Source organism: Hypanus sabinus, chromosome 19 (genome assembly GCF_030144855.1).
Source record: "Hypanus sabinus isolate sHypSab1 chromosome 19, sHypSab1.hap1, whole genome shotgun sequence".
Lineage (NCBI taxonomy): Eukaryota > Metazoa > Chordata > Chondrichthyes > Myliobatiformes > Dasyatidae > Hypanus > Hypanus sabinus.
This window is the reverse complement of record NC_082724.1, coordinates 17452762-17466340: the sequence shown is the minus strand read 5'-3', so window position 1 is coordinate 17466340 and position 13579 is coordinate 17452762. Positions and strand designations below refer to the sequence as shown.

General features: G+C 37.6%; 1 protein-coding gene across 4 annotated transcripts in view; it reads left to right on the top strand.

Annotated features, from left to right (window-relative positions):
- The window catches only part of iqsec1b (IQ motif and Sec7 domain ArfGEF 1b), a 447242-nt gene that overhangs the window by 286374 nt on the left and 147289 nt on the right, over positions 1–13579 (top strand). The window contains exon 1 of one of the 4 annotated variants that reach the window (XM_059944103.1): positions 10679–10780. The exons of the other annotated variants lie outside the window; for them this stretch is intronic. Within the exon in view, the coding sequence (XP_059800086.1) occupies positions 10734–10780 (47 nt within the window). The 5' untranslated portion in view covers positions 10679–10733. Of the gene's footprint in view, positions 1–10678; positions 10781–13579 lie in introns of those variants that run through there. 4 annotated transcript variants of the gene reach the window in all.

Below are 13579 nucleotides of genomic sequence, written 5' to 3'. Positions count from 1 at the left end.
CATAAAGCTGTAAATATACAAAACATTCAATTTTCTTTCCATAAACCCATATTCCAAATAAACAATAGCAGTCTATAATTAACTTCACAGTTCTAAAGGTTTAGTATTTTGGGTGGCGCTCTCTTTCTTTCGGGATAGCGCCTCTGGACTTGTGGAGTGGCATCAGGTTTAGCAGGTGTGTTGTCAATGATAACATTCTTGTTACGTCTCTTGTTGAGTGGCAATGGGTTTGGTATGTGTCTTGTCTAAGACAACGTTTTTGGTTTCTTGTGTCACGTTGCTGTCAGTGACATGATCATCGCTTGGAGGTAAGTCCGGTGACTCTAATGTGTCCGTATTGTTGGGGCAGTCGACTCAAGTGTGTTCTTTGGTTGAACATCCAGTATGAGGTCCACATGATGTCTCCATGTCTGATCTCCAATATACACTGGTGCATGTTAGTGGTCCAGTTCTTGTAGCTCTCCTATTGGATGTCCACTTGTCTTTTTGGTAATCACGTGCAATGACTTTCTTCTCTAAGTCGATTTTAGTTCGCTGCCTTCCCGAGTTTTGATAAGTGAAACTACAATATGTGTACCTGCAATATTTCTACTTTATATAGGGTGTAAATTTATTATATCATTCCTGCTTTTACTATATGTTGGTGTTATTTGCTTTGATTTGGTAGGTTATTTTTTTGGGTCTGGGAATGCTCAAAAAAATTTCCCATATAAATTAATGGTAATTGCTTCCTCGCTTTATGACATTTCAGATTACAAACAGTTTCATAGGAACGCTCTACCTTCAGATTGCGGGGGAAACCTGTACACAAGAAGAAAGTTAGCCACTTTGTGCTGTGGAGAAATATCCTCTTTGCCTCCCTGAAGGTTGGGATAAGCCTCTCAGCTAACCCATTCATTGCTGGGTGGTGAGGAGCTGACTTGAAATGTCTGATGCCCTTTTTTCTTCATGGACAGTTGAAATTCTTCTGATGTGTATTATGGTCCATTGTCATTCATAATTCATTCTGGTAAGCCATTCCTGGCAAAGATGGTCCTCAGGGCAGAGACAGCCTTTGCTGAGGGGGTTGTCATCATTGTTATAGCCTCTGGCCACTTCGAATGAGCATCCACAGCAATCAGGACATGGAGTTCATGAATGGGCCAGCAAAGTCAATATATACTCTTTCTCATGGTGACGACGGCTATTTCCACGGGTGTAACACTGCCTGTGGAGGTGCATTTAGAACTTTTTGGCATCCTGAACAGCTTTTGGCCAAGTCTTCAATCTGTTTATCTATTTCCTTCTCAGACACTTTCTTATTAGTATTAAGTAGCTGTGCTAGTGCCTGTTTAGTACTACCATTTGGACTGCCATTGCCTGTGGATCTCACACTGAGAGCTTTGATTGAATGCCAGTCTAGTTGGATTTTTCTCAACCATTCACGTCTGAAAAATGCTGGACCTCCACTTTTCAATACATAAAGCTCTAACTGTTGTGCTTGGCTTCCATTTGTCACCTTCACTTTCAATTTGCCTTTGGGGGACACTTTTTCGCCTGTGTTGGTCTTTAACATCACTGACTTGTTTCTAATGGTATCTTAGAAAACTGTCTGTTGTAGTCTGGAATCATGGACAAAGCTGACCCTGTATCCAACTCCATTTTTAGTTTTATAGCAGACACGTCTATTGCGATCCATATTATATTGTGATCTGCTTCCGTAATACTGTGCAATTCTAGGCATGACAGTTCACCTTTGTCAGACTCTATGTTGTCTGATTCTGTTTTACATTTAGTAACTTTATGCACTTGCTTAGTTTTTTGCTTAATATTTGAGATTTTTCACTCAATTGTGCTTTTTGTCTGCCTTGCATACTCTCTCTATGTGACCTTGTCTGTGATACTTTCTGCAGACTTTTTCTTTGAACCAACAGTCATTTGCATCATGGGAGGATTTGCCACATCGATATTTTTTTTGCTTTTTGCACCATTCAGGGACATTTTGTGCATTTCGTATTCTAACCTTTTCCATAGTTCTGCTGTGTCCTTTGCCACAGTCTCTAATGGTACTGCAGTGGTCAATACCTGTTCTAAAGTTAGCTCTCTTTTTGATAATAGTCTCCTTTGATTGTTTTAGCTATGCTTGTACATACAAGCCTGTCCCTTAATGCATCAGAAAGTCCATCTCTGAAGTCGCAGTACCAGGAAAGTTTGCACAGTTCTGCAATCAATGTATTCAGAAAGTCTTTTATCTTTTGACTGGTTCCTTTTGTAAGACCTAGATCTCTCAGCTATTATTAGCTGAAGTGATTTTGTAAAATTGTAACAATTTTGTCAAATGTCTTGCTTGCTGGCTTTTCAGGAGTTACTAGGTTGCTTAAGAAACTGTACTTTCTTGGGCCCGTTAAGCTAAGAAATGTAGGGGCTTTCTTTTGCTTCTCCACGTTGTTTGTGTTATAACCCTCTTGATATACGACTTCCAGCCTTCATTAACACTATCAAATTCATCAGCTTTCCTGACTGAAGCCATTGCGACATTATTTTCACTTTAAATTCAGCGAGTCTTTCACTGCTACTCTGCACTGTACTCATGTGTTTATTATCATCTATGACGGCCACCTTGTGCTGGTTCATCCCATAACTGTCAGTGCAATTGGTTCTGACATTCAGGTTTGTACTCGTCGCCAATTTGTTGTATCTGTGCACAACTGTATTTATATTAAATGAAAGCATGTTGGTGAGAGATAGCTTTAACTGGTGTATTCACATCGCAGCGAGAGAGAGAGAGCACAATGTGCATACGTAGACAACAGCCATTGTGCAGACAACAGATCAATGTGTAGAGGTAAGTGGAGGATCATTGCTCTAAAAGAAATAGATCCATAACTACAGTTGTATTTTACTATTCTCTGTGGTCTTGGTAGCTTAAAGACGTAGAGCATTTGTATGCTTCTGCAGGATGCGAGAGAACTAGGAAACTTCCAACGTACCTAAGTACTACCTATGGAAAATGTATCCAGTTGCAATTCCTGATTAATCGTAGTGAATGGATGGAGTTGCAGTCTGATGCGTACATGATTCTGAGAGCATCACAGACAGAAGCTTTATTGAGATGGTTACACCTCATGTACAGGTATTTGGTTGACTACCAGGAAAGATAGAAGGGGTAGGCAGAAAGTGCAGGATTCCACTCTGCTCATTCCCCTCAGTAAAAAGTTTCTTATTTTCGTAAGTGTTGTGGGGAAGGTGCTGGAGGGTTGGGGAGGGATGATCTCTCAGAGGAAAGCAGTTTAATTTTCTGTTCCGAGCAACACACATAAAATACTGGAGGAACACAGCAGAAAGAGAAAGAGTGCAGTCGAAGTTTCAGGCCGAAACCCTTCAGTAGGACCTGCATTGTACTCTCCTAGTAAGTCCTTCCACAATCCTCACTGAACCAAAGCTGATACCCTGGCTTGATTATAGTGAGTGAAGGATTTTGTGGAAACATGAAGTCACAGAGCTGGCTCCTGTCAGAAATTCCAGCTGTGAGCTGTCAAAGCTTTTCTGAATTTACCCTACTGGGCCCCATGGTAGTGCAGAGGGTGTTTTTTGTGTCAAGACAGGACTTTATCTCCATTTTGGTTAGACTGCACTTATAGAATATTGTGCACATTTCTGGTCATCACTTTATAGGAATGATGTGTAGGACAAAAAGAGAGAGAGACTTGATTTTACCAATAACAGAAGACTTCTTGTAAAAAGAAGATTGGATGGGCTGAATTTAATCTCACTGGAATGTAGGAGGCTGAGAGTTGGCTTTATCAAGGTTTGTAAAATAGATGGTCAATTTATCCTAGAGCAGTAGAGTGTAAAACTAGAAGGCACAGATTTAAGATGAGAAGGGAGATCCAAGCATTAGGTTTTCAAACCAGACATGATGAGTATCTGGAAACTGTTGCCAGAGGAGGTGGTGGAGGCAGATACAGTTCTTGTTGAACGTTATAAAGGCATTTAGAGTGATACTTGGATCGGAAAAGCATATAAGGTTAAAGGCCTAATGCAGGCAAATAAGATAAGCATAGCCAGTATCAGGGTTGATATGGATGAAAGAAGCTGAAAGGGCGTGGTTCTAGGAAACACTTATGTGCAGATTCAATGAGGACAACTATATAAAGTTGAACCGAGATGAGAGCAATTTACTATGTCTGAATCCATTTCCAAGATTATGTTTTTAATGATACTGTTTTTACGTTGGGGTGTCCATCAAGTGGTAATCAGTATCTTTTCCTATGCTTCATTGGGTGTTATTGGACTTCATGGATGAGAGTTCCTTTGGCCACTCTTCCTCAAAGTAAAACTGTGCCTCTATTTCTAGGTCATGATGCAAGAGACCCTGATGTTGCTTAAAATCAATGATTCTATGAGTATGGTCTTCATCAGGCAGTTGTTTGATGGATTAATTTTTGGGACCAGTCCCTAGATATTTCTGAGGAATTTGTAAGGTGATCCAGGTTGAATGAGCCTTCATCACATCCTAATCTACTCCTTTGATTAATACTAGGTGCCCTACCTAGTTTTATTATTATTATTATTGTATTTTCTATCAACTGTTTTGAAGCAGTGAGGCTAATTCAGAAATTGTTCTCAAGATTTCATGTAATGAATTTTAAATGCCACTCATGGCTCAACACATTATCTCAAATTTTCTCAATTAACTACTTTTAAAAAGTATTTTTCCATTTATTATGACAGATTTGCTAGTCTAAATGGCAAGTGAATGTTTCCCAAAATTTTGAGTGCCATTTATTCTGACTCATTTTGAATTCTGCATGAAAAGGCAAAACCATTCGAAAAAACAGTGGGCAGTGACAGGTGCACAAACTGACAATCAAAGAAATATTGCATTATGTCTGCTGAAAATAATAGCATTTTCTCTTAAAATCATTTTAAAAGGGGAAATATAGTTTATGATGAAGGGTTTTGGCCTGAAGCATCGACTGTACTCTTTTCCATAGATACTGCCTGGCCTGCTAGGTTCTCCCAGCATTTTGTGTGTGTTGCTTGGATTTTCAACATCTGCAAATTTTCTGTTGTTTGTTATTTTAATTTTAATCATTTTGAGTTGCATGTTGTACTTGAAATTCAGTCATTGTATTTGTGACATTCAGTGTCATTTATTTACAAGGTGAAAGAAATGTTATTTTAATTTGCACTTCTGAACCGAGATGACCAAGTAAAATTTACTTTTAACAATAAGGTGTCATAATTTCATTTAACTTAATGCATTTAAAATTGTATAAAGTGGATTCCAGATAATTTGGACACATCAGAACCAGTACATTTTGGTCCAATTAATCAGCTGCCCCAGTTAGCTGAAGTTTCGTGGGAATAGTTTAAAAAAAGATGAGCTACTGTTGAACTGAGTAAAAAATTACATATTTAAATGAAGTGCAGAACAAATTAGAGCACTACCAATATTACTACAGTAGACTGTGAAGTCAAGAGTCTATCTTATACAAGGATCCATTTAAGAATCTGATAACAGTGGGATAGAAGCTATCATTGAGCCTGATTGTACATGCTTTCAGGCTTTTGTATCTTCTGCCCAATCGGAGAGAGAATGTCTGAGGTAGATATGCCCGTTGATTATGCTGGCTGCTTTATTCAGGCAGTGAGAAGTATAGACAGAGCCCGTAGAGGGGAAGCTGGTTCCTGTGAAATGCTGAGCTATGTCCACAGCTTACTGCAATTTCTTGTGGTCATGTGCATACAGTTGCCATACCAAATTGTTATGCATCTAGACAGAATGCTTACTATGGTGCATTGATAAAGATCGGTAAGGGTGAACAGGGACATGTAAAATTTCTTTAGCTTCCTGAGAAGGTAGAGGCATTGGTGAGCTTTGTTGGCTATGGCATCAATGTGGTTTGACCAGGATAGCTATCAATAATGTCCGTGACTAGGAGCTTTGAAGCTCTCAATCTCAACACCATTGATGCAGATAAGAGCATTTGCACCACCCCAACCCTCCCTCTCCCCGCCCTTTCTGAAATAAATGACCATCTCTTTTTGATGTTGAAGGGAAAAATAATAAATTAATCCTTTCAGATTTGTTTTAATGTGTCTAAATAATTATTTAGTTTATCATAGTTTATTTATTTTAAATTGGACATTAGACTTTAGAAAAATGTAAACAGAGATTCATGGCTTTGACAGGAGTACAGCTGGCTGCAGAACTTTACCCTCTCTTAAAGGCTTAGTCAGAACCTCAGCAGTGTATCTGCTTTGAGCTTTCTAGGTATCTTCCAGTTGTGTAATTCTAAACACCTCCAAGGAGAAGAGCTTTACTTTTGTTTTCAGTTACAGGAAGTGAATAATTGTTGAACTCTGGTTTTATGTAATGAATCTGTCTGCACTTTCTAAAATCTCTTGAAATCATAAATTATGCTCAGAAGTTGGTACATCACACGACTCATCGGTGTAGCTAGTATTTTGTAAAAGTGAGTTTACCTTATTTGACGAATTTGTTTGAATTCTTTAAGGCCTTAAGGGTTCACAAGAGTAATGTAAATAATGTTTGGTGCATGGACTTCAAAAAGGTATTTAATGAAGCACTACATATTAATCTTGGGAGTAATCACATAATGTTAAAAAGGCAATGGCTCAGTGGTTATGAAATTGCCTGAGGATCAGAGACCAGAAGGTGTTTTTGAAAAGATGTTCTTGTTTTCCCCAGACTGAATAGAGTTGTTGCCTTGGGCAGCTGGAAAGAGTAATTTTATGGTATTGATAAAGCTGATCACACCTTTATCTTTCCTCCTCAGCTTTTATCATAAAACAACTTTTCTACTATCACTTTCTTTGGTGAAAAATTGGTATATTTAGTGAGGATAGTTAATAAATATTCAATATGCTGACATCCTCTCAGTCTCCATAGAAGATTGAGTTTTTGATTCCTAAAGTTAAAATGCAATATAATTTCCTGGAAATTGTAGGCTGGTGAGCCTTGCATCACTGGGGAAAGTGGTAGATACCTATGAGTAGCAACATTTAAAAGACCTAAAGGCAGACACTTGAACAGGTAGGGTATGGTAAGATATAGGCATATGGGGTTAGGGAAATTATTCAACAAAATTCTGAGGGATAGGATGTATTTGCATATAGGCTTGTTCAGGACAGTCAATGGGCGTTTTCCAGGAGAGGCCATATCAAAATCTGATTGAGATTTTTGAGGAGGTGACAAAGATAATAGATGACGGAAAGGCAGTGGATGTTGTACACATAAAGTTTAATAAAGTATTTAACAAGGTCCCACATGCTAGGCTGATCCTGAACATTATGGGACATAAGATACATGGAAACTTGGTAGATTGGATTCAAAATTGGATGGGACATGGAAGACAGGAAAATGTTGTGGAGCTGTGTAATTCTAACTGGAGGACAGTGACCTGTGGTGTTCAATAAGGATCAATTCTGCAACCTTCCTTTATGATGTATATAAATATAAGAACATAAGAAATAGGAGTCATCTGGCCTGTCCAGCCTGCTCTGCTATTCAATAAAATAATGGCTGATCTGGCCACTGTGCCATCTCCACCTACCTCCCTTTTCCCCATAAACCTTAATTCCCCTACTTTACAAAAATCTATCCAATCTTGTTTTAAATGTATTTACTGAGGTAGCCTCCACTGCTTCATTGGGCAGAGAATTCCACAGATTCACCACACTCAGAGAGAAGCAGTTTTTCCTCATCTACTCCCCTGAATCTTGGGGCTATGTCCCCTAGTTCTAGTCTCACCCACCAGTGGAAACAACTTACCCACCTCTATCTTATCTATCCCTTTCATAATTTTATATGTTTCTATAAGATCTCCTGTCAGTTTTCTGAATTCTAGCAAGTACAGTCCCAGGTGACTCAATCGCTGCTCATAACCTAACCCTCTCATCTCTGGAATTAACCTGCTGAACCTCCTCTGCTGTGCCTCCAAAGCCAGAACTGCACACAGTACTCCAGGTGCAGCCTCACCAGTACCCTGTATAGTTGCAGCAAAATCTCCCTGCTCTTAAATTCAATCCCTCTAGCAATGAAAGCCAACGTTCTTGATAGCCTGCTGCATCTGCAAACCAACCTTTTGTGATTCATGCACAAAATTACCTCTGCACAGCAGCATGCTGCAACATTTTACCATTTGAATAATAATCTGCTCTTTCATTTTTCCTTCCAAAGTGGATGACCTCACATTTACCAACATTGTACTCCATCTGCCAGACAATTGTCCACTCACTTAACCTATCTATATCTCTCTGCAGACTCTGTATCTTCTGTACAATTTGCTTTTCCACTCAATTTAGTATCATCAGCAAACTTAGATACACTGCATTCGGTCCCCTCTTCCAGATTACTAATGTATATTTTGAACAGATGCGGGCCCAGCACCAACCCTCAGGCACACTGCTCACCACTGATTGCCAAGCACAGTTATACCCATGTATCCAACTCTCTGCTTTCTCTTAGTTAACCATGCTAATACATCACCCCCAACTCTATGCATCCTTAGCTTAAGGATGATGGATAAGGTAAGGATGCATAGAGATTTTATACAGCACCTTATTGAATGCCTTCTGAAATCCAAGTAAATAATGTCAATCTGTTTCCCTCTATCCACTGCGCTCATTATATCCTCAAAGAGGATTATTTGAGGATATAACAAAAATATTGGTGGATTCATCGGGAACTTTTCAGACAATACAAACTTTGATGGAATTGTGGTTAGTGACAGGTTGCCAGGGGCTTGAGTGGGACAAAGGCCAGTTGGGCATCATGGTGGGATAATGGTTAGCTTAATGCTATTACAGCACAGGGTGTTAGAGTTTGGAGTTCAATACCCGTGCTGTCTGTAAGATGTTTGTACGTCCTTCCCACAAGCATAGTGGTTTCCTGTGGATGCTCTGGTTTTCTCCACTTTCCAGAGATGTACTGTACTAGTTACTTGGTCATTGTAAGTTGTCTGTGGGCTGTTCTGTGCTGTACCTAAATTAAATAAATAAAAATGGACAGAGAAAGTTTAATTTTGGTAAGTTTGAGATGTTACAGTTTGGAAAGCTAAAAGCAAGAAGAAAACATACAGTAAATGACAGGATCTTTAGGAGCACTGGTGTATGGGGCAGCCAATAAGTAGCAACACAAGTCTGTAGGATGGCACAGAAGGTGCATGGCATACTTGCCTTCATTGGTCAAGATATTCAGCATAATTGTCAGAAGGTCATTCTGCAGCTATATACAACTGGTTAAGACATATTTGGCATTTTGGGTACAGCTCTGGACTCCACTTTACAAGAGAGGTGAAGAGATTCTTGAGTGAGTATAGATTACTCTGTAATCCAAGAAATTAAATGGATTATTGAGTATTAGATATAAGGAGAGGTTGGACAAATTTGCATAATTTTCTCCAGTGTCATAAGCTAAAGGTGAACCTGATAGAAGAGTGATAAAAATCATAAGGACCTTAGGTGTTATCTTTTTCCCAGGATGGAAAAGTGAAATACTAGAACACATAGCTTTAAAGTGTGAGGTGGAAAGTTTAAAAGAGATTTATGAGCTGAGTTTTTTATTACACAGAAAGGTGTGTGTTTGGAATGCGCTGCTAGGAAAATTGGTAGAAGCAGATACAATAGCAACATTTAGGAAGCATTTAGACAGGCACATAAGAAGATGGAGAATGGTTGGACATGGGCAGGAGGGATTAGTTTGAATTGGTGTTTTAGTGGGCACAGGCATAGTGGGCCAAATGGCCTATTCATGTGCTATACTGTTCTATGTTCCAACCTTAATAAGCTCTAAGTAGCTTTAGAAGTACCAGGAATTCAAAACTATTTTAAATAGAAAGAATAAAGATTTTCAGTTTTATTTTGGAAATTTTTCAACTCCTCTAGGCCTTCTGAAGAATGTGCTTTGAAAATTCATACTCTAGAATTTTGCCTAATCCAGTCCTTGTTTTAAGTATTATTGGCTGAGTTTTCCTCAAAGAATAGCTGAACAAAATGCTTCCTGATTTAGATATTTAATTCGAAGTAAAATTTGCAGAACAGAAGTTTTCATTTCTGGAGTTCTGAATTTTATAATTTTCAAGTGGTGACTTCACTGAAATAAACCATTTTAAAAACCACACTTTATAGTTTCTTGCCAAATGTTTTACAGGAAAGATACACAGATCTATTCATCACTAATTCCATATGAAATGTTTTATTATACTAGACAAGTTTTTAAAAAAAAATCTTAGCAGACAGCTGAGAGCTTAAGCAGCCCCTGACAGATGATTTGGGGTGTGTTGTTGATTACTTGCTGTCTTCTGGTAAGTAATATTCAGGGGCCCAACCAATCTTATCCAGTGCCGAACTCGGCTGTCAAATCACATAGGGTTGTTTAGACTTTTACCTTACTTGGTAATTGTGAGCATCATACGTCTTAGTTATTCTTTTTCTTTCAACAATCAACAAAGTATTTATCAAGCAAACACAGCAATGTTGCAAAGTACAGTGGCAAACAAAATCTTGGAAAAATATTAACAACGTTCTCTTGAGGCTTCAGATCATGCACATTTTCCTTAAATAAGTTGAGTTGGAAATTGTTAAATGCCTATGAGTCATTTACTGCCTGCTGGCAGCACCAGGAAATAATTTTCTTGCTTTTGAAAGCTGCCTTTTACTCTGCTGCAACTGTAAAACTCCATGATCTGAAGAAATAAAATGACCAAATTGGCAATTCCAAAAACATGTGGAATCTAATGTGGAAATACTGTATCTCTGTGCGGACGATCAGGTACGACATGCTTTAAGTTTATTTATTTATTGGGGCAGAATTGTATGTATATTGTATTAAATAATTTGAAGACTTTCAGAAGTTTTTCTCTCAAAATAAGTTGGTAGTCTAAAACATCAGATGGAAATCTAAAATGTAAGGCATTATACATAGTGTAAGCAGTGAAATTTGAAGATTATTTATTTCAGTTTTGGTTGAAAAGTTTTTAAGAGGATGAAGATACACTTGTTGGTACCAGATTTTACTAGTAAATGATAATGGCTCCAAGTAGGACTGTAGATATTTTTAAGATTAAATGCCAAAGAATTCAAAACTTTTATAGTCAAAGACAGAAGTTCTGAACTTCTTAAGATTGCCCAGCATTTATACAACTGAGTCAATTCTTGAATCCTCCAAAACCCAGTGCAAGATCAACAGCACCATTGATTTCAATAGGGATTGAAGGATATCGAGGTTAAAAACATTTAGTTTTACTCTTTTGATTTTGTTAAACACTTTTAATTACCTGAGTGTTTTAATTGTTACCCAGTTTTGTTTTAACTTTAAAAAATGATTGAGTCTATAAACAATGGAATAAATCTTATTGAATTCTATAGAGATTTATGTATTTTAAAACCTCAGAGCTTAAAAACTCGCATAGGCGAGGACATATTTCATGCTGTGTAAACTTTCAAGGCTACAAAAAAAGAGTATGTTCAGAGTGCTCAACATGTTAATTTTTTTTCCATTTCCCAGTGTCTGTATAGTTAGTTGATTTTCACAAACTTAAAATCCAAAATCTTCATCCAAGTCAGGCAATTTTAACAGCAAAACAGTCTTATGCATACAGATTAGATAAGGCTTTGCATGGGTGGAGTTGCTGCTCAATTTGCAAATTGTGGGCCCATTTTAGGAGGATCTATTCCGGTTGTTAAAAACTTCTGGCTTGCTATTTGCTGATTTCTAGTTTGAATTAAATTCGCTAATCTCAATTTAAGCATCCCTCTGCCCAATATTGTTCTCTTCTGTCAGCTGGTCAGATCAGAATAAAAATCTGCAAAATAAAGATCTTGTAATCTAGGGATAGGTTCTGCTTTGATGCTCTTGACAATTTAATAAAATTGTTCTAAGATCTTTTCTCAAATCTGAAGCATGAAAAATGATGTTGCCCTCAACTGTGGGCAACATCGTTGTTCATGTTTCACATTTGACAAAACATGGCACCTGGTGTCTAAAAAGCTACACTCGTTCATATTCAAACAACTCCTAGAAAAAAAAGGGATTTAACAAATGCTGTGGTGAAGTTCTGATTTTTTTATGTCTTGTCACTATTGCTAAAATAATAGCAGTTGTGATGTCAGAATGGTCCTTTGTCGTTGGGGTAGCATTTGATCCCCTTAGTTATTCAAAAGGCGAGACACAAATTTTATTCAGGGTATGTGATATGAAAAATATATATCCATTTGGAATACGGGCATCTGATTTGAATTTTTTAACATAATTTATATGAAAGTATAGGTTAATCTGAATTTGTCACCAGGAGGATTTTATTAAGGGTAGAAACTGCATTGTCATATTACTCCTTGGTCCTTGATAGTTGTTTTATGCAAGAATCAGTTTTGAATGCAATTTATAGTTTAAAAAATGTGCAGGGTATACATATGAGTAATGGCGAAATCCAGTTCATGACTGGAATTTGGGAGGAATCACAGTAAATCCCTCTTGATTAAATGTTTAATCTTGAGTATTTTGATGAAAACTTAGTCAAATCATTTTACTTAGCATTTCTAGTGGATGCAAACCTCTGCTATTTTTCTTCATTTTCTTGATTTAATCATTAATTTTCAATGATGAAACCTGCTGCATTTTAATATTGGCGAAGGCATCTGGGCAAGTTATACTCTTTTGAAGCTAAAGTTGTTAATTAATATCAATTTGCCTATCAGAATATATAAGCATAGGATTTACCTTGATAGTAGTGTGTCCTGTTTTTTGATTTGCATTACATGCTACCCTACTGCTTTTAAGTCAATTCATATTGAAAAGAATGCAATGATCTCAGCAACCTTTTGTTACTGCACTACAAATTTTGCTCTGTTTTGTGATGATCAATGGATCTACCAAACTTTGTTTGTTGAAAGTTGGTGTGATTCCAACATTAATCCAGATTTTGTTGGTGGCAGAATAATAGCAACTGGCTGCATTAAGAAACTGTAAACAGAGTGGTTCATGTAGTTTGTATTTACATTCTCCTGAGACTGGTTACTGTCTGGTATTGTAACCAACCTCCTGGGTCTGGAAATAATGAGGTGATTAAGCAAGCTGAACATTGAAGAATTCACACTGGCAGCAAACCAGGAACTGACATGACTTTTAACCAATATTTTAATCATTTTCTAAGAGGCAAAATAATGACTGGACATGCACTGTAAGTTTTTCTTACTACTTCAATTGAGGAAATAGCCTACGCTGTGCTCTAAGTATGTTTCTTTGAGCCAGAGAGATTATGGAACAGTCATCAAGGTTTAGGACTCTGTACAATTAAAACATGGCCAAACAACATTGTATTTGCTTACTGGCAAGGATTGCATTTATCATTTATCCCTGCAGGTTAGTGCAGGGATCATTTTAGTGTTCATTCAAAAGCTGATAGGCCTAGAATCTCAAAAGCAACGTAGCTGTACGTCTACACCACGAAGGAGGGAGGACAGTTATGAAAGATAGCAAAATATATCTTTTTAGGTAAGGGTTTCGTTCCTGTAATTTTGTGGGAGCAGTAATGTAAGTTCAGATCAGGACTGAAATGGCTAACACAAGAGG